General features: G+C 37.5%; 1 protein-coding gene across 2 annotated transcripts in view; it reads left to right on the top strand.

The window, feature by feature from the left end:
- The first annotated feature begins 10,089 nt into the window (after window positions 1-10,089).
- LOC112054241 (fibulin-2) overlaps window positions 10,090-23,570 on the top strand; it is a 35,528-nt gene continuing 22,047 nt past the window's right edge. Inside the window, exons 1-6 of one of the 2 annotated variants that reach the window (XM_052889220.1) lie at window positions 10,090-10,392; window positions 15,353-15,527; window positions 18,017-18,095; window positions 19,088-19,219; window positions 21,517-21,589; window positions 22,679-22,821. In XM_052889220.1, coding sequence (XP_052745180.1) covers window positions 10,344-10,392; window positions 15,353-15,527; window positions 18,017-18,095; window positions 19,088-19,219; window positions 21,517-21,589; window positions 22,679-22,821 — 651 coding nt within the window. In that variant the 5' untranslated portion in view covers window positions 10,090-10,343. The remainder of the gene's footprint in view (window positions 10,393-15,352; window positions 15,528-18,016; window positions 18,096-19,087; window positions 19,220-21,516; window positions 21,590-22,678; window positions 22,822-23,570) is intronic. The other variant, XM_052889219.1, reaches the window with a different exon arrangement.

A 23,570-nucleotide genomic window follows, 5' to 3' on the forward strand; every position in this document is an offset into this window, starting at 1 on the left:
AAGACGGAGGGCCAGGGTTTGATCCCCAGGTAGGTGAGTGTGATTAAGGTTTTCTTAATTGGTCTAGGTCTGGCTGGGAGGCAACCAAAGACCGCTAAGCGATTTAGCGTTCAGTTACGATGTCGTGTAGCAACCGAAAGGGATATGGATTTTCATTTTCCTCCTAACAAGTTAGCATGCTTCCATCTTAGATTGCATCATCACCATTACCATTAGGTGAGATTAATTAGGGGTTAACTTGTAAAGAATAAAGAAAAAGAAATGTCGAAACAAACAGGCGCATCTTTTTTGCGACGACGCACCGTAGTGCAACGCGCTAATGAGGCATCGCCCTTATTGAGCGATCGTATCAATTTTGTACGTTTTCTTGATGGTTCGATTTTTATACAGCTTCATTGGACTGAAAAACCGGATATATGGATTAATTTCAACTTGAGTGTGTGTGATTCAACGTGTTTCCAAGATCTTGACAAACAATAACAAAGTAAAAGTGATAAAGGTACCGCTTGATTGTATATCAAGCAGACCATATACCACTTATACGCACAGGGGGCAACAAAGTATCGTCTTAAAATATTATAAGCTTTTATAATTCTTAATATATAAATGCAAAGATCAATCACCACGAAATCTTAAAAACCGCTTGATGTACAAAGATGAAAATTTTCAGGGAGATAGCTTATAGATAGTAGTGGTCTATTAAAAACGGATTTTGTGAGAAGGCCGGATTAAGGAGGTTTAAGGGTGGACGAAGTTGCGGGCGTCCGATAGTATTTTATACCAGAGATAGGGCACTAACGCATCACAACTAAGGTAGTCAAAATGTAAACTGTCTTAATTTCATTTAGTCGCTTTAAGAAGCTAATTAAACACATAATACCTAAATAATGTGTACAATGTCGATTTGTATGTTTAGGAAAGTGTAAGATATAAATATATAATGTATGTAAAAACAACGCTGTGCATGTGTGCGCTCAGTTGAGTCGCTAAATTCGTATCACTTTTTGCGGTGAATTTGTAGGCACGTAACATAACTACAGTATTAAACTAATCATTGGTTATAAAGGTTCCGGCATTTTCTTTTGTAGTTTAAAACCCTAAAAACATAAATTAATTTATTTAAAACGCCACCTGTTAGACCACAGTCTAACATCTAATCCATGCGGTGGGTGTTAACACCTTTTTCGGCCGTTTTTAGCGTTTCCACGTAAAATAGCAAAGTTAACAATGCCTTTTGCGTGATGTAACGTGGTTCGCCTTGATGCCATGTGTTGCTATATTGTGTTTGATTGATGGTTACCTCATGGTCATTTGGCGCCGTGAGGTGCTTACATCAAAATTCAAAATTCATTATTTTAAATCTATTTGTAAAGGCTTCCACCAGTTCGGAACGCAGGATATGCTTAGAAGAGCAGGCAATCATTGCTTTTTAAAAATCATACATTGTTAAAGTTTACATTCCAGTGAAGAACCGTGATAGCCCAGTGGATATGACCCCTGCTTCCGATTCCGGAGGGTGTGGGTTCGAATCCGGTCCGGGGCATGCACCTCCAACTTTTCAGTTGTGTGCATTTTAAGAAATTAGATATCACGTGTCTCAAGAAAAACATCGTGAGGAAACCTATATTATGTGTGTGTGTATACCAGAGAATTTTCTTAATTCTCTACGTGTATGAAGTCTGCCAGTCCGCATTGGGCCAGCGTGGTGGACTATTGGCCTAACCCCTCTCATTCTCAGAGGAGACTCGAGCTCAGCAGTGAGCTGAATATGGGTTGATAACGAAATTCATCGTCTATGGTCTTAAGTTATGGTTTTGAAAGAAATGTAAAAATATTATTTGACGCTTACAATCTTATTTGATGATACTTACTGTAACTTTCCCTTTGTAAGGGATGTAATTGCACCCTCATTGAATACCCAAACAACCGTGAGCTGTGATAGCGTAGATTTGACATCTGTCTTCGATTAGGAGGGAGTAGGTTCGAATCCGGTCCGGGGAATGAACCCCAACTTTTCACTTATGTGCATTTTAAGAAATTATTACGTGTATTCAATCAAACAGTGTAGGAAAAATCGTGAGAAAACTTGCATATCTGAGAATTTTCTGAGAAGTCTGCCAATCCGCTTTGGGCCAGCATGGACTATTAGCCTGACCCCTCTCATTCTAAGAGGAGATTCGTGCTTAAAAGTGACCCGAATATAAGGACTTTTGTATCCTTAAAAAAAGTGGGATTTTCGCTATCGCTTTTGCGTGGTCTATGGGTAGGCATGGCTAGTTAATCGTTGAAAAATGGGAGGCAATGGTTAAATCATTTGGTTAATTCTTGTATATTATGCCGTTTATAATATTATAATGCGAATATTTAGTTATATCTTGAATTCATTCATCGGTTCTATCGGTGAAGGTCGAGTTGCGAGGTGTGACTCGAATATTAATCGATTCTGAGTACATCGATTATGTAATGCCCTTCGTATTCAACTCCTTTGATGGCAGTTTGCATACATTCATAACTTTAGAATTAAAATTGTTTTTATTTTAGGAGCTTAATCCTTAAACTGCTTGAAGACCTTGGCCTCACTGTTGAGCACGATTATCCTTTGAGAATGAGAGGGGTTAGGCCAATAGTCCACCACACTGGCCCCATGCGGATTGGCAGACTTCACACACGTAGAGAATTAGGAAAATCCCCAGCTGTACAGGTTTCCTCACGATGTTTTTCTTTCAGCGTTCGAGACATGTGATATTTAATCTATACTAATATTATAAAGAGGTAAAGTTTGTAAGTTTGTAAGTTTGTCACATTTTTTAAATGGGGTAATCTTCGGAACTACTGGTCCGATTTTAAAAATTCTTTCACCAGTAGAATGCTACATTATCGGGGAGTGCTATAGGCTATATTTTATATTGGTATCATATATATTAGCCGAGTTATCACAGTTTTTGTCATACAGGTCGGACTGAAAATCCTCTTAAACAGACTTATTCGCATGCGCTGCCTTAACTATTGTGTAAAATTGAAATTAATGTATGGAGACCTTATGTATCTTTAAAAGTTCTACAAAAAAGTCCGCGACACCATATATCTATCTTCTATATATTAGCAGTTATAGTACCTTTTGTGTTTTAAAAATTATTAATTTTATATACTTAGGTTTACGTCATTATTTATACAACTAAACTTTAATTCTTATTAAAATAAATTATTTAATAATCACAAGGATATTATGGAGATAAGATTTGCCCTTTACAGTATGTTAATTACTTAAGTAGTTTCGGAGATAATACAAAATTTCTAAAAGATGCAGAAATTCCGCTATATAACGCCCGGCGCTTTCATTTACGTAGTTCCTGTTCCCGTGTGAATATGGGGATCAAACATAGCCTATGACACTCGCAAATAACGTAGCTTTCTATTGGTAAAACAATTTTCCAAATCGGTCCAGTAGATCCAGAGATTACCTCCTACAACCACACGAACTTTACCTCTTTATATTATTGGCATAGAAGTCTCTATTTCTCTTGGTCATACCACCACTCTCGAAGGACTGGACCGATTTTGCTAAGGGTAGGAGTAAGGTAGAGAAGTTACAGGGTAAAGTAGGGTACGGGTAGGGAAGCGTAGGGGTAGTGTAGCGGTAGGGTAGGTTTAGGGCCGGGTTTAGGGTAGTGGTAGGGTAGGGGTAGAGGTAGGGTAGTGGTAGGGTAGAGGTACGGGTAGGATAGGCGTGAGATAGGGGTACGGGTGGGATAGGGGTAGGAAAGGGATAGGGTACAGGGAGGGTAGGGGTAGGGTGTAGGTAAGGTAGGGGTAGGGTGTAGGTAAGGTAGGGGTAGCTTTGGGGTAGGGTGGGGGTAGGAGTAGGGGAGGGTAGGGGTAGGGTAGATGTAGGGGTTGGGTACGGTAGGGTTGGGGTAGTGGTAGGGTAGGGTAGGGGTAGTAGTAAAGTTGACATCGAAATTTACGCGGACGAAGTCGCGGGCGTCCGCTAGTTTCTTATAATGCACATAGCCACTGGGCTACTCAGTCTACACAGAAAATCATTATACTGTACGAAAGACAATATAAAAAAGGTTTTAAAAATACCTATGCATGCAAAGGCGGCTTTATTGCAGCGTACAATTCCTTACTCTATGTTTCCTTGCCAACTGTAGCGAATTGGAAACTATATTGTTACTTAACATTAAGGCTACCAGTCCACCGAAGCGGAGTGAGGCAGCGGAGCCGAGAAACGGAGAAATATTAACCAATAGGATTGCACAAAATCTCCGTTCCTCTGAAGTGGACAGGGACGTGCGAGCTAGTTTAAAAATTCATATAAAACCGGTAAGCGGAGTGGGGTTAAATAAATTAAATCTAACATTTATTTATTTAACACATAGTCTGCAACTCCGCTCCGCACCCTCGCTCCGCTTTGGTGGCAGGCAGCTTAAATGAGATCGCAGTAAATTTTTTGTCTTTGTAAAAAAATAATTCGCGAGGTTTTTTGATATGCCAGTGGGTAAGTCAATTTTGAAAAATAAACCTTGATAGCAATTCATGGAAGGCATATTGTAGGAATGCGCTTTTTTTATTTATGTCTGCCAAGTCGAGAACCGAACTCTCGACCCCGTAAGTAATGACTTTTTGTTGACAGGAAGGTCATAGAGTTAAAATGCGGCTTCATTCTAAGGGTCCACCGTCACTACAGTAATAGGTAGGTTTTTTAACGACCTCTCTGATGCAGTTGGTAGTACTATGGCTTTTAACAGAGGTCCTGGGTTCGATTCCCAGGTCGGGTTATTTTACGATTTTAATTTTGTAAATTAGCTCAAGTCTGCTGGTGTGGCGAACGAACTCTTTCGTTCGCCCACTTTAGGTTAGGCCATCTACAATCACATTCCAGATTCATTTCATATTTAGAATTCCCTCGACCACGCATGCGTGGATATATTGTTTCGCCCATTCATTACATCTTTACCACTTCACCATTCCACACCGTTTCATCTATTTGTTAAGCTTTTATTTTCTATCCTTTTACTATTATTACAATCAGTGAAATGATAAATATACCTACTAATCAACATCGTCGCCTTATATCAATATACGAAAAATAAAACCTCAATGGCGATATTGGTGACCTATTGATTATTTTGTTATTTATTAACCTATTAAAATAAACATAAAATCAATTGATAAAATATAATTTACCTACTGTGAGAAATCCAGCTGTAAGCACCGGATGACATTTTTATATAGAATCTCAAACCCAGCATCTTACAACTAGGTACCGAATGTAAGTACGTCGTCCGAGACACGGAACGAGGTAACTTGATTTTTTAAAAAAAGAACAATTTTCAAAATTGTATAATAACTAATGACAAAGTAATTATTTTATTTATTTTTTATTTTATTTATTTGGGATCGAAAACAGTTGTGTACAATAATATATATTACAAAACTTAAAGTAAATTTAAAAACAAATAGTTTACATACACAACCCACATCTCTATCCACGAGTAATTATACAAAATGTAGATGGGGCTGATAAAAATGATATTCAAATTAAATTATCTAACAAAGTGCTTTTATACAAAGAAAAGAAAATAATGAAATAAAAAAAAAACAAAAAAAGAAATGACACAATTACAATAAAAATTAAAGTATATAAATAAATAGCAAAATTATTAATCGCTTTTAAGTGTACCGATGACCAACTTTTTAAAAGTACCTACTCGACTGGCAAAAATGTCTATGTTTTTGAAGTGCTTATTATACGTCTGTGTCATTCTTACTATTGGTGACCGTTTACCTGCATTTGTGCGGCACCTAGTAGTTGCAAACAGTCGATGTTCGCGACCACTACGTGCACGCATTTTATATGGCACACTATAGCAGAGTTTACGCGTTAAAGCTGTACAATCATATTTATTGTGACACAGATCGTATAAAAGCATGACTTCCAATTGCTTACGTCTTGATTTTAAGTCGAGCAGTTTATATCTTTTTAAAAGTTGGTCATAGGATAAGCGGTTTCTCGTACATTTGTAGTGCATAGTCCTTAAGAATTTTTTCTGAACAGTTTCAAGGCTCTTAACATATTTTTCATAATGAGGGTTCCAAATAGCAACAGCATATTCTAGTTGTGAACGAACTAGTGTTTTGTACAGATGAACATATGTTGATGCTTTCTTGAAATTATTGCTTGCTCTCATTACAAATCCGTACATTTTATATGATTTATTTATAATGTATATTTATAATGTATAATTATGTAACAAACATTAAAATTACAGATGATTGCAGTTATAATTATTTGTTTTTGTATGACGTAAATAAGTTTCTAGGAAGATTTAGTTAGGTATATGTATTTATTACTAGCCCGCCCGCGACTTCGTCCGCGTGAAATTTAGTTTTTCACAAATCCCTCGCGAACCATGGACTTTTCCGGGATAAAAAGTAACTTCTTCCGGGATAAAAAACAGAGAATTATCTTAATTCTCTGCGTGTGTGAAGTCTGCCAATCCGCATTGGGCCAGCGGGGTGGACTATTGGCCTTACCCCTCTCTTTCTGAGAGGAGACTCGAGCTCAGCAGTGAGCCGGATGTGGGTTGATGACGACGAAAGTTTGTGTGTAAGTGTGTGTGTATGTTTGTTCCTCCTTTACGCTGCGGCTACTGAAGAGATTTGGCTGAAATTTGGAATGGAAATAGATTTCACTCTGGATTAACACATAGGCTACTTTTCATCCCAGAAAATCCATGGTTCCCGCGGGATTTGTGAAAAACTGAATTCCAACTCTTTATTAATTTAAATTTCTTTCGTCCACCTTTTGTAATTTTTTCAATTTTTTTTTATAATATTAAATTCTTAGGTTATCTTAGTTTAAAGTATCTTATTAAAATTAGATTTAGCAATTACTTTTCAATAATAACTAGAATAATGAGCGTCAACTCGCCAACAAACTATCTGTACAGTTTGGCGAGAGTATCGATATGTTAAGAGTGTGCAATATGTAATTTGGTGGTTACAAATGGTTCTGGATCTCAGATTCTGGAAAAGTTAGGAGCCTGATATTTGGGTAAATGATATTTCAAAGTGTTAGCTTCGTTATGACTATACAAAATATACAATTTGTAAAACTTTTCTCGATAGTTTATTTTTTTGAAAAATACATGTTTTGCTCACATTTTGCTTTCAATCTCAGGAAAAGCAAACTTATTTTCTTAAATTTTTGTTTTGTATAGAAAATTAGGTATATATCTTTAACATGGCCATTTTGTTTTTCGTTATGTTGTTTAATTTACTTGCAATTAGGTAAAAATGGTTTTGGCGCTCACGTCATAAAATTTGCGTCGCGCGTCAATCGCTCCGTGCTTTTCACTCACGTGAAAGTCTTAATTCGGCGTCTCGCTTGCGATTCGAATTTTATCCATATCGTACCGACGCGCTGCGCGCTCTTAAATAATTGTTATATCTTATCAATAAAATAATTAAAAAAAAAACCTGAAGTCGCGGGCGTCTGCATACAAACGCATACGTCTTCTTATACTTGGCTCTTGGTCTATCTATTGCTAAAGCGTTAGCTTTAGCATTTTCTATGTTCTGTGTGACAGACAGACAGATATTTATATTGGCACAACAAAAGCATTCCGAGAAAGCGATAAGTTATACAAATATGTAATAGTGATAACAGTTCACAGTACACTGAGTGCTTCTGTGTAGAAGTGGATAGTATCAAATATTAGCTTTTGTATATTAATTGGCGAGAGACGTTATAGCCCAGTGGATATGACCTTTGCCTTCAATTCGGAGGGCGTAGGTTCGGGGACATGTACCTCCAACTTTTCAGTTGTGTGCATTTAAAGAAATTAAATATCACGTGTCTCAAACGGTGAAGGAAAAACATTGTGAGGAAACCTGCACACCTGAGAATTTTCTTAATTCTTTAAGTGTGTGAAGTCTGCGAATCCGCATTTAGCCAGCGTGGTGGACTAAGGCCTAAACCGTCTCATTCTAAGAGGAGACTCGTGCTCAACAGTGAGCCGAATATGGGTTGTTATTGATGATGATATTAATTGGCCTACTGCGTCCGAGGCCGTGGGTTCGATTTCCACAACTGTAAAATATTTAGAAGAAAGAAAATATTTTATTTTGACACACACACATAATACACAAAAGACGACAAATAAAAAAAGAAGAAAGAAATTTTAAAACTATAAAAACTAATAATTTAAAGATAATTAAATCTAAATAATAATTAAAGATAATTAATTAAAGATATTTGTGTGATGAACATGCATATGTTCCAATAAGTGGTGTGTATAATAATATGCTCCCGACAGAATTGTTTATTTAACCATAAACGCAGAAGATAATAGTGCACAAGTGTGTGAGCAAGCACAGGTGCACTCTCTATTTCCTCACTCTCATAGTCCAATGGACGGCAGACCGACAAGACCGGTGAGAGATCAGGCGCAGAACTGACGGCTTTACGTGCTCTACGAAGCATGGAGGTGGGAAGTTGGAGGTGGGAAGTTGGAGTTGGTACTACCACCGCCAACTTCCCAACTCCAGGCCAGAGAAGGATCAAGATTTTTCTTGTAAGAAAAATTCCAATAATGTATTTTTTTGTTGGCTTGACCGGGATCGAACCCTGGACCTCATTGTAACTGAACTAGCTAACCACGGGACCAATAAGGCAGTGGGTTGTATAATACAGGTACATGCAAACGTTTTATCTGCGTAGTTTCCGTTCCCGTAGGAAGATGAATATATATTACTACTGGACGCCTGCGACTTCGTTCGCGTGAAATTCAGTTTCTCAAAAATCCCGCGGGAACCACGGATTTTTCAGGGATAAAAAGTAGCCTATGTGTTAGTCTAGAGTAAAATCTATTTCCACTTCAAATTTCAGCCAAATCGCTTCAGTAGTAGCGGCGTTAAAGAGTAACAAACATCCATATAAACTTTCGCGTTTATAATATTAGTAGGATACTATGTTAGTCGCTGATAAAACTTAATGCTAAATGCTTTATATAAGTTTTTCGCAACAAACAAACAAAAAATCTTTCCTCTTTGTAGATGTACAATTAGGTTGATTAAAGAACCTTCTTTTTTAATTGATTCAAAAGTTCCTACCGGTTCTTTTGCCAATTGCACCAGTTAAAAAGAGAAATGCAATGTTTTCACTAAAACAACAAAGCCCTGGGGCAGCAAATAAAATGGTCCTCAATATGCTTACTTATGCAGCATCTTGCATGCAGACTTTATCTTATAGAAGGGACACTGTAGAATCGCTTATCGCAGACGCTCCAGTGTTAATAGTCATTGATTTATACCTACGACTTTAAATGGTTAACTCGAATTTTCTTGATTTATTTCACAACGCCGGCCCAGGGAACCCAGGTATCGTCGTCATCAACCCAGAATGAGAGGGGTTAGGCCAATAGTCCACCACGCTGGCCCAATGCGGATTGGCAGACTTCACACACGCAGAGAATTAAGATAATTCTCTGGTATGCAGGTTTCCTCACGATGTTTTTCCTTCACCGATTGAGACACGTGATATTTAATTTCTTAAAATGCACACAACTGAAAAGTTGGAGGTGCATGCCCCGGACCGGATTCGAACCCACACCCTCCGGAATCGGAGGCAGAGGTCATACCCACTCGGCTATCACGGCTCTCACGGCAATATTATTTCATAAATATTGTGTTGGTATATTTATTAATTTAATTATCTTATTTTATTTTATATGATATCTTTTCTAGGTACTTTTATATTTGACATTTAAAATATAATTACTAAACATATCGTCACAATTATGTTTGATTTAACTTAATTGCTATTGTCTTTTTTATTTTAATTACTCGTGTTTTTGTAACTGTTGTACGCTAGAAATGGTCGAATACATAATTTTACTGTTTGTATTTTCAACAAATAAATGAATGAATGAATGAATGAAACGTTCCCGATTTACCCTAGAACCCCAAAAAGTATGGAAATTTTCAATTCTTTAATTTTAGGTCATCGACGTCTCACAAGGCACATCTGTAAAATTCGAGAATAATCTTTGACAAGACAGAGAGAGCTGCGACGCAAGGCGACCGAAAATAGATTGCGTCGCGTACGCACTCAAGACGGTCTCCTGCATCCAAGGATCCGATTATAAACTTAATTTATTAAACTAACTTGTACCACCATACTTCGGTTACAATATAGATTAAAAAATTAGGCATTTAATCAAACATGCTATTTTTAATATAGCGTCATCCCTTTCTAATGTATTGTGACAGAGTGAAATGGGATAAGATCATAGATTAATTAATTTGTGTATTGAAGTGTTTGTTTGTAAGTGACAATGTGGTTGGTTTTGTGTTTGTGTTTGCTGCCTTTGCGCTCTGCTTATGGTAAGTACTTAAAAATTTAATTTAAATGTAAATTAATAATGGGGCTAAGTAATGTATGTTATGACGATCTCCGTGGCGCAGTGGTAAGCGCGGTGGATTTACATGAAGGTCCTGGGTTCGATCCCCGGCTGGGCAGTTCAGGTGTTCTCGATTAGTCCAGGTCTGGCTGGTGGGAGTACTGACAAAGACGTACCGCCAAGCGATTTAGCGTTCCGGTGCGATGTCGTTTAGAAACCGAAAGGGGTGTGGATTTTCATCCTCCTCCTAAGAAGTTAGTCCACTTCCATCTTAGATTGCATCATCACTTTCCATCAGGTGAGATTGTAATCAAGGGCTAACTTGTAAAGAATTAAAAACAAAAAGTAGGTATACTTAATTGTTGGTCCAGTGGTTAATTTGCTAGGCAATGTATTTTGAGTTACTGGGTTCTTTTTGGAATATAAAAGTTGGATATTTTAGGGGTAAGGAAGTAGAATCATATCTTTGAAGCTCGTAGAGTACGTTATACAGTAACAGACGCCCCCATGGCGCAGTGGTAAGCGCGGTGGATTTACAAGACGGACGTCCGAGATTCGATCCACGTCTGGGTCGATAGATTTTTTTTTTATTTGGTCCAGGTCTGGCTGGTAGGGGGCTTCGGCCGTGGCTAGTTATCACCCTACTATCAAAGACGTACTGCCGAGCGATTTAGCGTTCCGGTACGATGTCGTGTAAAAACCGAAAGGGGTGTGGATTTTCGTCCACCTCGTAACAAGTTAGCCCGCTTCCATTTTAGATTACATCACTTACCATCTGGTGAGATTGTGGTCAAGGGCTTAACTTCTAAATGATAAATAAATAAGTGTTACACTCCATGGCCCAGTGGCTGATGTGCTCGGCAATGTATTTTGAGGTCCTAGGTTCAAACCCTTTGGAATTTCTGGGTTTGATCCCCGACTGAGCCGATTAAGGTTTTCTTAATTGGTCCAGGTCTACCCTACCTGTGCGCTCAGTAGAATTAAATTCGGATCACTTTTTGCGGTGATTTTGAAGCTCGTAATATATCTATACCTAGTATAAAATATCCTTGCCACATACCTTGATTTTATTTAATACTAGCAGACGCCCGAGATTTCGTCCGCGTGGAATTCCGTAGCTTTTTCGCGTCAAAGAGTAACGAACATCCATACTAACTGGGAATATCCTACAAATCCCAAATCCTTTGAAAAGTCAACTATTTGAACACTACCACCGTTGCAGGCAATCTATACATATAATAAAACTGGTCGGTTTCTATACATTTCTTCGCAATTTGAGATTTTATTTATACCATTTGTAACAACAAACGTTACCGTGGCATAAAAGAAGCCAGCGCCATCTAGAATCTATTCTTATAATACGACTTCTGTACATTTTGTATATTCTGTACATTGAAGATATTTTGAAAGTTTTTGTTGGGGGGATATAATGTAAATATAATGGATACTGAAGCTAAAAATATTTTTTTCACTACTCTTGCTCAAAAACACTTTCATATTACCACTCCACAGCGGGGCTAAACAAGCATTTTAGCCTCTAGGGGCTAAAGTAATTTTGTTTTTTAATTCTTGTCTGTTACGAGTACTAGCCAAGTACTAGCCTACTATACATTATAGGTAAGGCCCTAATTGTTTTGAAAAATAAATAAAAAACTTTAAATTGGAATGAAATGCAGCGTTCTTGTCTGTAGAATGCGTTTATTTTTTTATTTAATTTTTATTGAGTTGCGAATAGAGCGAGATTTGAAGACATGAAACATCCTTTACGGTGTAATACCTTTGCCTTTTTCTCATGTGAAAAAAATAAAATTAAAAAGCGAGAATTTAAAAAACAATTGGCGTGAATAATACACACTTGATTTTTTTCCGAAATTCATTGTAAATTTGTGACCGTAACTTACATATTTTTCAACAATAATTGTTATTGTTGTCTTCGTCTAGTGAGAATGGTGATCCTAATTTGGAGAGTCGAGACGCATTTACTTAAATACTTACCTATCGTACCCACGAAAAATTTAATAAGTGAAGAAAACAACAACGAATGGATTCACTTACGAAAGGAGTTTTTTAAACTATTATCTCCCACGTTTACCTCATATATTCATTATTCATCTTCAAAGTAGTCGGAAATTATGTTACCGGGTAAAAGCATCTCCCATATATCCAAAATTGTAGATTTTGTACATTTAATTTTCAATTAAAATAAATCATTGAATTTTGTACTAAACTATTTTATTTTCTCGCAATCGTAGTGAAAAGCAGAGTGTAACACGTGGGGCTAAACCCATTATAAACTCGGTTTCTATTTAGGCGGCCCTCGCCTTCGTCTCGGGCCCTAAAAATACCTCGTATATAATGGGTCTTTTTAGCCCCTTGTATAAAAATCTACAATTTTCGATTTTCCGTCTGTCTGTGTTTTTTTTGTTATTCGGGCATCACGCTGAAACTACTGAATGAATTCAAATGAAATTTGGCACGGTTTAAGACCATAATACGGAGAAGGTTATAAGATACTTTTTATTGCGGAAATAAAATGAGAAAGGGTTGAAATAGGGGTTGAAAGTTTGTATAGAAAGTCTTTCATTTTTAAAATTACAGTTTTAAAAATTTGTTCATAAATCGTAAAAAAATACAAAATATAATGTAATTCAAAAAAATTTAAAATTTAACCAATAAAGTGATGAAATTGGGCTTGAAAGTTTAGGTTGATTTCCACGCGGACGAGGTCGCGGGCGTCCGCTAGTTTATCAATAAATGTAGATCTTGCTCTATATAACAATGACGAGGAAACTGTAAAGTGTCGTGTATCTGTTTCACTGTTTGTTCAGTGATAACTGCAAAACCATGCGTTTGATAAGCGCGTTCCTTTAACACGAGATCTGCTGTCGGTATTCTGATAAATGATTTTGTAATGTTGTGATAATATTTGATGTTGTTTGAGTAACAAGCAGCAGGTGTTTTAGAGGTCCGCAGTCAGGAAAAATTTGTCACCAGTTGCGGCAATTAGCCGCCGTCAATTCGGAGATTTTTTTGGCATTTCATTACGCAAGGATCTCTACAACAAAAGGAACAAATCCCTAATGCCTATGAATACTTTCGGATCCACATCTTATATAATCTGTTCTAGCGGACGCCTGCGACTTCGTCCGCGTCTTCGTTCGTTCGTTAAAATCAATATAAACTTATTTCACCACTTTTGAATCCCATTATATTTCGTATTTTTTTATGATTTATAAACAAATTTTTAAAACTGTAACTCTAAAAATGAAGGACTTTCCATACAAACTTTCAACCCCTATTTCACCCTCCTTTTTATTTTATTTTCGCAATAAAAAGTATCCTATAACCTTCTCCATATTATGGTCTTAAACCGTGCCAAGTTTCATTTGAATTAATTCAGTAGTTTCAGCGTGATGCCCGAATAACAAAAAACCACGGACAGACATAAAGACAGACACACAAACAAAAAATCGAAAAAAAATATTTTTAGCTTCAGTATAGATTATGACTCCCTAACCAAAATTTTCAAAATATCTTCAATGTACAGAATGTAAAAAGGAGTTTTCACTTCTTTAGTGAATGAAATTTCCTAGTAATCTTCATAGATTTCGTTATTTAGGTACATACGTACAGTAGTTTTGTAAACTAGTTAATGCAAAAAAAATATTTTCTTTTTTCTTTTTGTTTTTATTTTTATTTTATTTCCTCATTTCATGTTTCAATTATTATACTCGTAGATTGTTAGATATAAGGCTTATCATTATTGTGTATGTGTGTGTGTTTTATTTATACCTTTTAATTTTATATTGTTGCTTAATTTGTTGAAACACTTTTATTTGTTTAGCGTAATCCTATTATTTAGCATATTAATTCAAGGTTGTTTGTTTTTAATTTAAAGGTAATAATATAGCATATTGTCACTGTGGCTATGTATATCCGTGGTGTCACCTGGATCAAGGTAGCAGCTGAAAATCAGCGCCGCTTGGCCAAGTACTTTGCTTGGTTTATGCGGCACAATGCTGAGCTGTTACCTTTTTTCAAGGTTGTGCCAAACATGACGAAGTGGTTTTTGATGCTTCAACTACTTTAGTTTTGATTTTCAATTGATCAGGTGGTTGAAGCATCAGACACAACAATAGTGCTTAATTAGGCATTGTGGTGTATGGCACAATTTTTTAAATAAATGTTTTTTCTTTCTTTCTAAAAAATGTACAGAATTCGTATTATAAGTATAGATTCTAGATGGCGCTAGTAGTACTCTATGCCATGGTAACGATTGGTGTTACAAATGGTATAAATAAAATCTCAAATTGCGAATAAATGTATATTGCAAAATTATTATTAGATAATTAAGAAAAAAAAAATTAAATATCACGTGTCTCTAACGGTGAAGGAAAACATCGTGAGGATACCTGCATACCAGAGAATTTTCTCAATTCCCTGCGTGTGTGAAGCCTGCCAATGCGCATTGGGCCAGCGTGGTGGACTATTGGCCTAACACCTCTAATTCTGAGAGGAGACTCGAGCTCAGCAGTGAGCCGAATATGGGTTGATAACGAATTAAGAAAATTATTAGGTATGCAGGTTTCCTCAGGATGTTTTTCCATCATCGTTTGAGACACGTGATATATAACTTCTTAAAATGCACATAACTGAAATGTTAGAGGTGCATACCCCGGACTCGATACAGACCTACACTCTACAAACCGAAGGCATAGGTCACATCCACTGGGCTATCACGACTCAAATTACCTAACTTAACCTGTATATTTTAATTTTTTTCATTTTTTACAAGTTAGCCCTTGATTACAATCTCACCTGATGGTTCTGTGCTAATGATAAGTGATGATGCAATCTAAAATGGAAGCGGGCTAACTTGTTAGGAGGAGGATGAAAATCCACACCCCTTTCTGTTTCTACACGACATTTTTGGTATTTTCCAGGCTCGTTGGGAGAGCAAATGTCAGAGATCACCCAGCTGTGCTGCAACCAGGGCACGACGTACGCCAGGAACCACTCCTCCGAAGACTGTTCCTCCTCCATACCACCAGATGTGCCGACCACCTTCGGTACACTTTGCATCTTTGCCATGGACCAATGTTGCAAGGAATACTTTACGTAAGTACTCATTAATCCTACTAATATTATAAACGCGGAAGTTTGTATTTATGTTTGGATGTTTGTTACTTTTTAACGCCGCCACTACTGAAGCGATTTAGCTGAAATTTGGAATGAAAATAGATTCTACTCTGGATTAACGCATAGGCTACTTTTTATCCCGAAAAATGCATGTTGAACTGGTGATCTACATCAACTGATGATTTTGATGGTATGAATGTTTGTTACTCTTTCACGCCTCGGCCTCTGAACCGAATCACCTGAAATTTGAAGCAGAGATTATAATCTGGATTAACACATAAGCTACTTTTTATCCCGCAAAAAATCCATTGTAAACCCATATTCGGCTGTGTTGAGTACGAATCTCCTCTCAGAATGAGAGTGGTTAGGCTAATAGTCCACCACGCTGGCCCGATGCGGATTAGCAGACTTCACACACGCAGAGAATTAAGAAATTTCTCAGGTAGGTATGCAGATTTCCTTACGAATTTACGGATTAATGCGGATCTTAGAAACGACCTTCACCCATCTGTTTAATGTATGAAAAGTATTTTATATTGAAATTATGATTTTTTAATTTCTAACATTGCTTGTAAAATATATCTCTATAAAATATTAGTAAATACAGATATACGAGTACATTGTATTAAAATTTGCCTTACATTTTATTTACGTTGATAATTAGGTAAACATTTAATAATAAATGTTTACCATCATGCAAGTTAAATACCTACCCTACAGGCAAAGACGTACCGCCAAGCGATTTAGCGTTCCGGTACGATGCCGTGTAGAAACCGAAAGGGGTGTGGATTTTCATCCTCCTTCTAACAAGTTAGCCCTTTTCCATCAAGGGCTAACTTGTAAAGAATAAAAAAAAAAAAAAAAAAAAAAAAAAAAAAAAAAAAAAAAAAAAAAAAAATCTGTTAAATAAACAACAATAGTTTCCATTATTTTGATTTATTATTAAACTTTACCGCCTGCCTCGTGCTTTTAATTTAAACATTAATTATAGATAGATATGCTAGCGGATGCCCGCGACTTCATCCACGTGAAATTAAATTTTTTACCGAAAAAAGGGACTTTCTCTGGTAGATAAAAGAGGTTATTCAGCGAGAGACGAATATCTTAGAATTCCATGGATTCACCGTGCGGGTGCCGGGTCCATCGCGTGGTAGAGAGAACTCCGAGCAGAGTCTTGAACTTGTGACTACAGGATGTAGGGTTAAGGAATTCCTTGACGATCGATCAACACTCCCCGTTCTCTGCTCGTGTTGTTCTCCCTGCCTAGCCAAATTTTTAGAGCAGCTTTGGATACTCGTTCTAATATAGAACTAGCTGCACTTTTAGAGAGGTTTTTAAGCAAATTATAAAGAGATTTTGCTGGTAATCCTCTCGCATCTACTTCTTTATTATATAGTTTACTTTTTATCCTGGTAAATGGTTTCCCGAGATTTACAAAAACTGATGATTTTGATGATATGAATGTTTGTTACTCTTTCACGCCTCGACTACTGAACCGAACTAGCTGAAAGGTATTGAGATATATTATAGCATGGATTAACACATAGGCTACTTTTTATCCCGGAAAAGTCCATGGTTCCCGAGAGATTTGTGAAAAACTAAATTCCACGCGGACGAGGGATAAATAACAGATGAAGGTATACAATTCTAATGCCGTATCTTAGACCATAAAGGAATACTAGCTGACGTCGCGCGGTTTTACCCGCGTGGTTCCTGTTCTCGTAGGAAAACGGGAATAATATATAGCCTTCCTCGATAAATGGGCTATCTAATACTGAAAGAATTTTTCAAATCAGACCAGTAGTTCCTGAGATTAGCGCGTTCAAGCAAACAAACAAACTTTTCAGCTTTATAATATTTATAATATTAGTAGAGGCCTGAATAAGTGGATTATGTCGAAACAATAGAAATAATAATGGTGTCAAGAACACATGATAAGCGACCTAACCGCAGATTTAAACAAGTTCATTAATGACTCAAAACCGTGACAAAACAAGTCCTATTTCAGTTGTAAAGTTATTTCAGTTGTTTTGTAAACTGCTTTGGTTTCCTATATACATAATTACCAAACGCATTTACCCATGTAGCTCCCGTCCCCATGGGAATATGGGAATAAAATATAGCCTATGACACTCACAAATGACGTGGCTTTCGAGTGTTACAAAATTTTTTAAAATCTGTTCTGTAGATCCAGAGATTATTCCTATAACCTCAAAATCTTTACCTCTATATATATTTACTTAATTCAAACTTAATTAAATATTACTTACAGGGGCCCCGCGGTTTCAGCTCTGTAGTTCCAATTCGCAAGCGAATACAGGATAAAATCAGCCTACAATACGCACAAATAACGTGACTTTCTTTAACAAAATCGTTTCAATAGATCCGGATGTTACCCGCTTCAACAACGCTTGATAAACCGACTATTAAGGAATATTATCAAATTATACATATTTTTTTATTTACAGAAAGAAGGTAGACTGCGAAGCTGGAATCGATCTGGCGACCAGTTCAAAGTCTTGTGGCTCAATGAAAGATACTGGTAAAGTAAGTATACTATTCAGTTCACTGTTTCTGTCCATTGCCTTTCCTTATTTTTCAGTTTTTAAAAAAATATTAAAAAATATGTCTAATTTAAAAAATAGTTATCAATTTTGGAGTTTAGATCATAGTGACGTCCGGAATTTTCACTTCTAAAAATTCATACACTAAGTAAAGAATCGTAATTGTTTATATTTACAGTCCCATAAAAGTGTGAAAAAATATATACCTGTTTACGTCGCCTTAAATTAAGAAACGACATGTAGAATGAGAAATTCAATGACTATTAAGAGCGCGCAGCGTGTCGGTACGATATGGATAGAATTCGAAGCGCAAACGAGACGCCGAATTATGACTTTCACGTGAGTGAAAAGCACGGAGCGATTGACGCGCGACGCAAATTTTATGACGTGAGCGCCAAAACCATTTTTACCTAATTGCAAGTAAATTAAACAACATAACGAAAAACAAAATGACCATGTTCAAGATATATACCTAATTTTCTAAACAAAACAAAAATATAAGAAAATAAGTTTGCTTTTCCTGAGATTAAAAGCAAAATGTGAGCAAAACATGTATTTTTCAAAAAAATAAATTATCGAGAAAAGTTTTACAAATTGTGTATTTTGTATAGTCATAACGAAGACTACCCAAATATCAGGCTCCTAACTTTTCCAGAATCTGAGATCCAGAACCATTTTAACCACTAAATTACATATTACACACTCTTAATTACATACCTAAAACAGGGTAGGTTAGGAAAAGCTGACTGAACCAATTGTTAATTTTGTTAACTGTATCTTGTAGTTTTCGTGTGAAAGGGTTGAATTAAACAGACTTTTAATTACTATTATAATGGATAGTTCTAGTAAGGAAATATAACCCGAAAAAAAATCCTAGCCGTAGCCGAGTCGATGTCTTGTTGACAGCGAGGCAATGCGGTAACGATACGTTTCTGAGTCGATATGTGTGCTTTGACCTTTAACCGTCCATTGCAGCGATGCTGTGACCAGTGCACATCAGGGCGTGCGGTGGGCAAGGCTCGAGGTGTTGGCGCGTGTTCAGCGTTGGTGCAGGGGCCCAGCGGTGAACAGCTGTTAGCTGGAGATGCGTTCACTCAGTGTTGTAAGGTAGAAACTTATCTTCTAGTTACTTAACTAATCGGTGGGGGTCGTTGCGGACCCCAGCGGTGACTAGCTGCTACGAGTAGCTAGAGATGCATTTACCCAGTGTTGTAAGGTAGAAACTAATATTCTAGTTACTTAACTAATCGGTGGGGGTCGTTGCGGACCCCAGCGGTGACTAGCTGCTACGAGTAGCTAGAGATGCATTCACTCAGTGTTGTAAGGTAGAAACTAATCCCACTTAGTCAAGGTAACGATGGAGTCTTTGTGAACCCCAGCAGCATATCCCCAGCGGTGAGTAGCTAGAGATGTATGTGTATGATGTACTCAGTGTTACAAAGTAGAAATAACTATTTTAATTAGCGATGTGGTCGTTGCGTAAGGCAGCCAACTTTCTGAAAATTTAATGCGGGACTTTTTGTGGATAGATAGAGGCGGGGAGGGGTTTTTTCGGTATACGATATCTACCAAAATTACATAAAAACATAAAACTTAGTTACAAAAGTCAAATGCCTTTGTATATCACACTAATCAAAACAATTCAATCACTCGCGAGCGCTTCTCCCGCTCTTACGCCTGATGTATTCTGTAGAGAGAAAGAGAGAACGAAATCACGCTTGCCGTTCATGCGCTCGTGTGGGTGTTGTGTGTGTGTCGTGTGGTAAAAAATGAGGGACATCCAACGTCTTACGGGACTATTTTACTAATTATTTAAAAGCGGGATTACATCTAGCATTACGGGACGGTCCCGCAGAATACGGGACAGTTGGCCGCCTTATCGTTGCGTACCCCAGTGGTGAGTAGCTGCTAGCTTAAGGTAAATCTTTCTGAAATAGATAACGGTAGAGTCGTCGCGCACCCCAGTAGCAAATGGCTGCTAGCTGAAAATGTGATCACTCAGTGTTGTAAAAAATTCCTTATCTGGGTAATGGTGGGGTCGTTGCACACCCCAGCGGTGAGTAGCTAGAGATGCATTCACCTAGTGTTGTAAGGTATAAACTAATCCTTCCTAATCAAGGTAACGGTGGGGTCGTTGTGGACCCCAAGAGCGGAGTGCTGCATGACCCCAGCGGTGAGTAGCTAGAGATGCATTCACTCAGTATTATAAAGTAGAAATAAATATTTTAGTTAGCGATTGGATCGTTGTGGACACCAGCGGTGAGTAACTGCTAGCTTAAGTTAGACATATTTTTTTCTGATATAAGAAGCGATGGAGTCGTCGCAGACCCCAGCAGTGAATGGCTGCAAGTTGAAAATGTGATCACTCAGTGTTGTAAAGTAAAAATTAACCCTTATCTGGGTACTGGTAGGACCTCAGCGTCGAGTATTCGCTACGAGTAGCTGGATTTGCGTTTCCTCAAGATTATAAGGTAGGAACAAATCCTTATCTGGGTGGGGTCGCGGCAGACCCCATCGGCGAGTAATCGCTACAGGAAGGTTGTCTAAAAACTCCTGGCCCAACTATCTATTAATCTCAGAATACAGTACTATTAATGATGTATCATACATTAAACAGATAGGTGAAGGACGTTTCTAATACGGATCTTAGACTATTATTCACTGATTTATTTAATTCTCCTTTTTTTTAATTTTTAATAATGTTATACAAACAAAATATACAAAACACTATTAAAAACTTATAAAAAAAAATTAACCCTCCCGCTGCGGCACATTTGAGTGCCTAAAGCAACCGGTGGTCAGGGCTCCAGAGTGAGGAACCTCTTCAAAAAACGCGCCGTCTCAAGAATCACTTGGTCGGTGCTTTTCGCTATAAGACCATTGACTGAAACAACTATCGGGACAACAATAGTTGACTCAACATTCCACAATTATTATTATTATTATACACGCATTCTACTCTCACGCCCGGTACAAAATAAATATATATAAGGCCAAAAGGAAAATACATAAATTTACTTAGATACGAAAAATAAAATAAACATAAATGTACGCTACATAAATACATATATGCACCGGGCGGAGGATTCACCCCGGCAGGGAGACCAAACGGCCGGGGGTATTATTATTATTGTGTGCGTTGTATAATGTACATTGACCGAGTACTCTATAATCTGGAATTTGTTTTTAAAGTACCTTAATAATATTTTCTACATAAAAACGGAACCGACTTCAAAGACCTATTTCAGTTATTTTGATTTTAACACAAAATTACTGAACCGATTTTCATGAAAATGAAATGGCACCAATCTAAAAGTATACTCTTTCAAAATAAAAAGTATTTCGCGTCGCATTGAGAACATCCTCCTTTTTTTGAACTAGGTTGAAAATGTGATTTGTTCCAGAATGCAGTGGAAAATGAAAGCAGGACACCGAGTCGAAACACAACAACTATGTACAAGAAACTTTCGGAGTATGGTATGTAAACTCAGACCAATTATTACCTTTTAGACCTGCCTCGCTAGAGGTTACCAATCTGTCAAAACTAGATCATGATCTAGCGTTGACGATAGAGTTTGACGGCCTCCGTGACGCAGAGGTATGCGCGGTAGATTTACAAGACGGAGGTACTTTTCATATAGATTTTACGAAATTAAATATTATAGGACCAAAAGTGATTAAAAATATAAGAAAACTAATGTCTAACAAAGGTTATGATTCACAACACTTGCCAGGACAACTTAATTAACGAATCAAACTGTAACCAAAATAAGACCCTAGAATGGCAGAGAATGTCCTTTAGTGCAGTCACGCACTTGTGAACGATGTGTGTAGGTTTAAAGGCGCCTTTGACAGATATCTAACACTCCCCTTTTCCATTCAAGTCACTCTCCCCGCCTACCCCAAGTAACCCATAAAGAATTACACAACAAGAGATGTGGACGGCTCGAACGTCACGAGCACACTGAAGCCAACACGAGATCGAGCGACGTCATATCGTCTCAGACTACTATTTTCTACACTAATTATTAAAAACATGTAAATTTAAAAGCGGCCAACGCGGCGATAACATAAATATCACGTGTCTCAAACGGTGAAGGAAAAATATCTTGAGAAAATCTACATACCAGAGAATTTTCTTAAGTCTGCCAATCCGCATCCGCATTCGGCCAGCTTGATGGACTAATGCCTAATCCTGAATATTCTGAGAGGAGACTCGTTCTGAAGAGTGAAACAAATATTGGTTGATAATGATGAATTACCACGGGGTGTTACGCGAGGTTCAGTTAGTCAATGTAATAAGACATTTCAATACGCTTGATAATAATGATAATGATAATGATAATGATGATGATGATGATGATGATGACGATGATGATGATGATGATGATGATGATGATGTCGATGATGATGATGATGACGATGATGATGATGATGATGATGATGATGATGATGATGATGATGATGACGATGATGATGATGATGATGATGATGATGATGATGATGATGATGATGATGATGATGATGATGATGATAATGATGATGATGATTCCTCGATTCTTGCAGATCTATCTCCAGCGGCGTCAGTGTGTGAAGACTACGCACCGAACGAACTGTGCGCTCACCACTGTATCCCGATCCCCGGCTCCTACAAGTGCGAGTGTAACCCAGGGTTCATGTTGATGGCCGACGGCAAGAACTGTAGGGAGGTAAGAAGTATTCATTTTTTCAATAAAGGTATGCCATACTTTGGGGTCCCAAAGTGATGAAATGGAAACCCCGCACTACAAAGCGCAGTGCTGGTCGACCCCCCACAAGGTGAACTGACGACATTAAGTGAGTCGCAGGGATTCGCTGGATGCAGGTGGCTCAGTATCGTGATATTTGGAAGTCCCTACAAAAGGCCTATGTCCTGCAGTGGACGTCCATCGGCTGATATGATGATGATGATGATATACATAGTTCATGTGGGTAGTTACACATATTTTAAGACGTTCTCTCTTGGACGACACTTGTATTTCTACCGCCGTTGTGAATGGACGTCCCGATTGTGATGTCGAGTGGCAATAGTGGTAATAGTGTTGAAGCTAATCAATCAAGCTACACTACAAATTGAGGTGTTTATTTTTACGGAAAACCTCCGATTCATGTACTGCAGGAGGTCTGGCTATTTAGGACACAAAGGAATAAGACAGGAAACTGATTTTTTTTTTGATCTTCTTCTTCATCAAGTCCGAGCGTCCACGTGTGCAAATTGTCCAAAGGCACTGATAAAATAAAATAGATGAGAACAGTGCGGTCGCGGACGTCGGTTTTATGCTCCGTTGACACTATAGATTATTGTATGAAAGGGAGGGAGATGGTGGATAATGAATATATAGGAGATTTCGGCAACAGGAAAGAGACAAATAGCTTCCTTAACGTTTAAATTCCCACCAAAGTGTGTTCCCAATTCAAA

The sequence above is a fragment of the Bicyclus anynana genome, chromosome 25 (genome assembly GCF_947172395.1).
Source record: "Bicyclus anynana chromosome 25, ilBicAnyn1.1, whole genome shotgun sequence".
NCBI classification, from domain to species: Eukaryota; Metazoa; Arthropoda; class Insecta; order Lepidoptera; family Nymphalidae; genus Bicyclus; species Bicyclus anynana.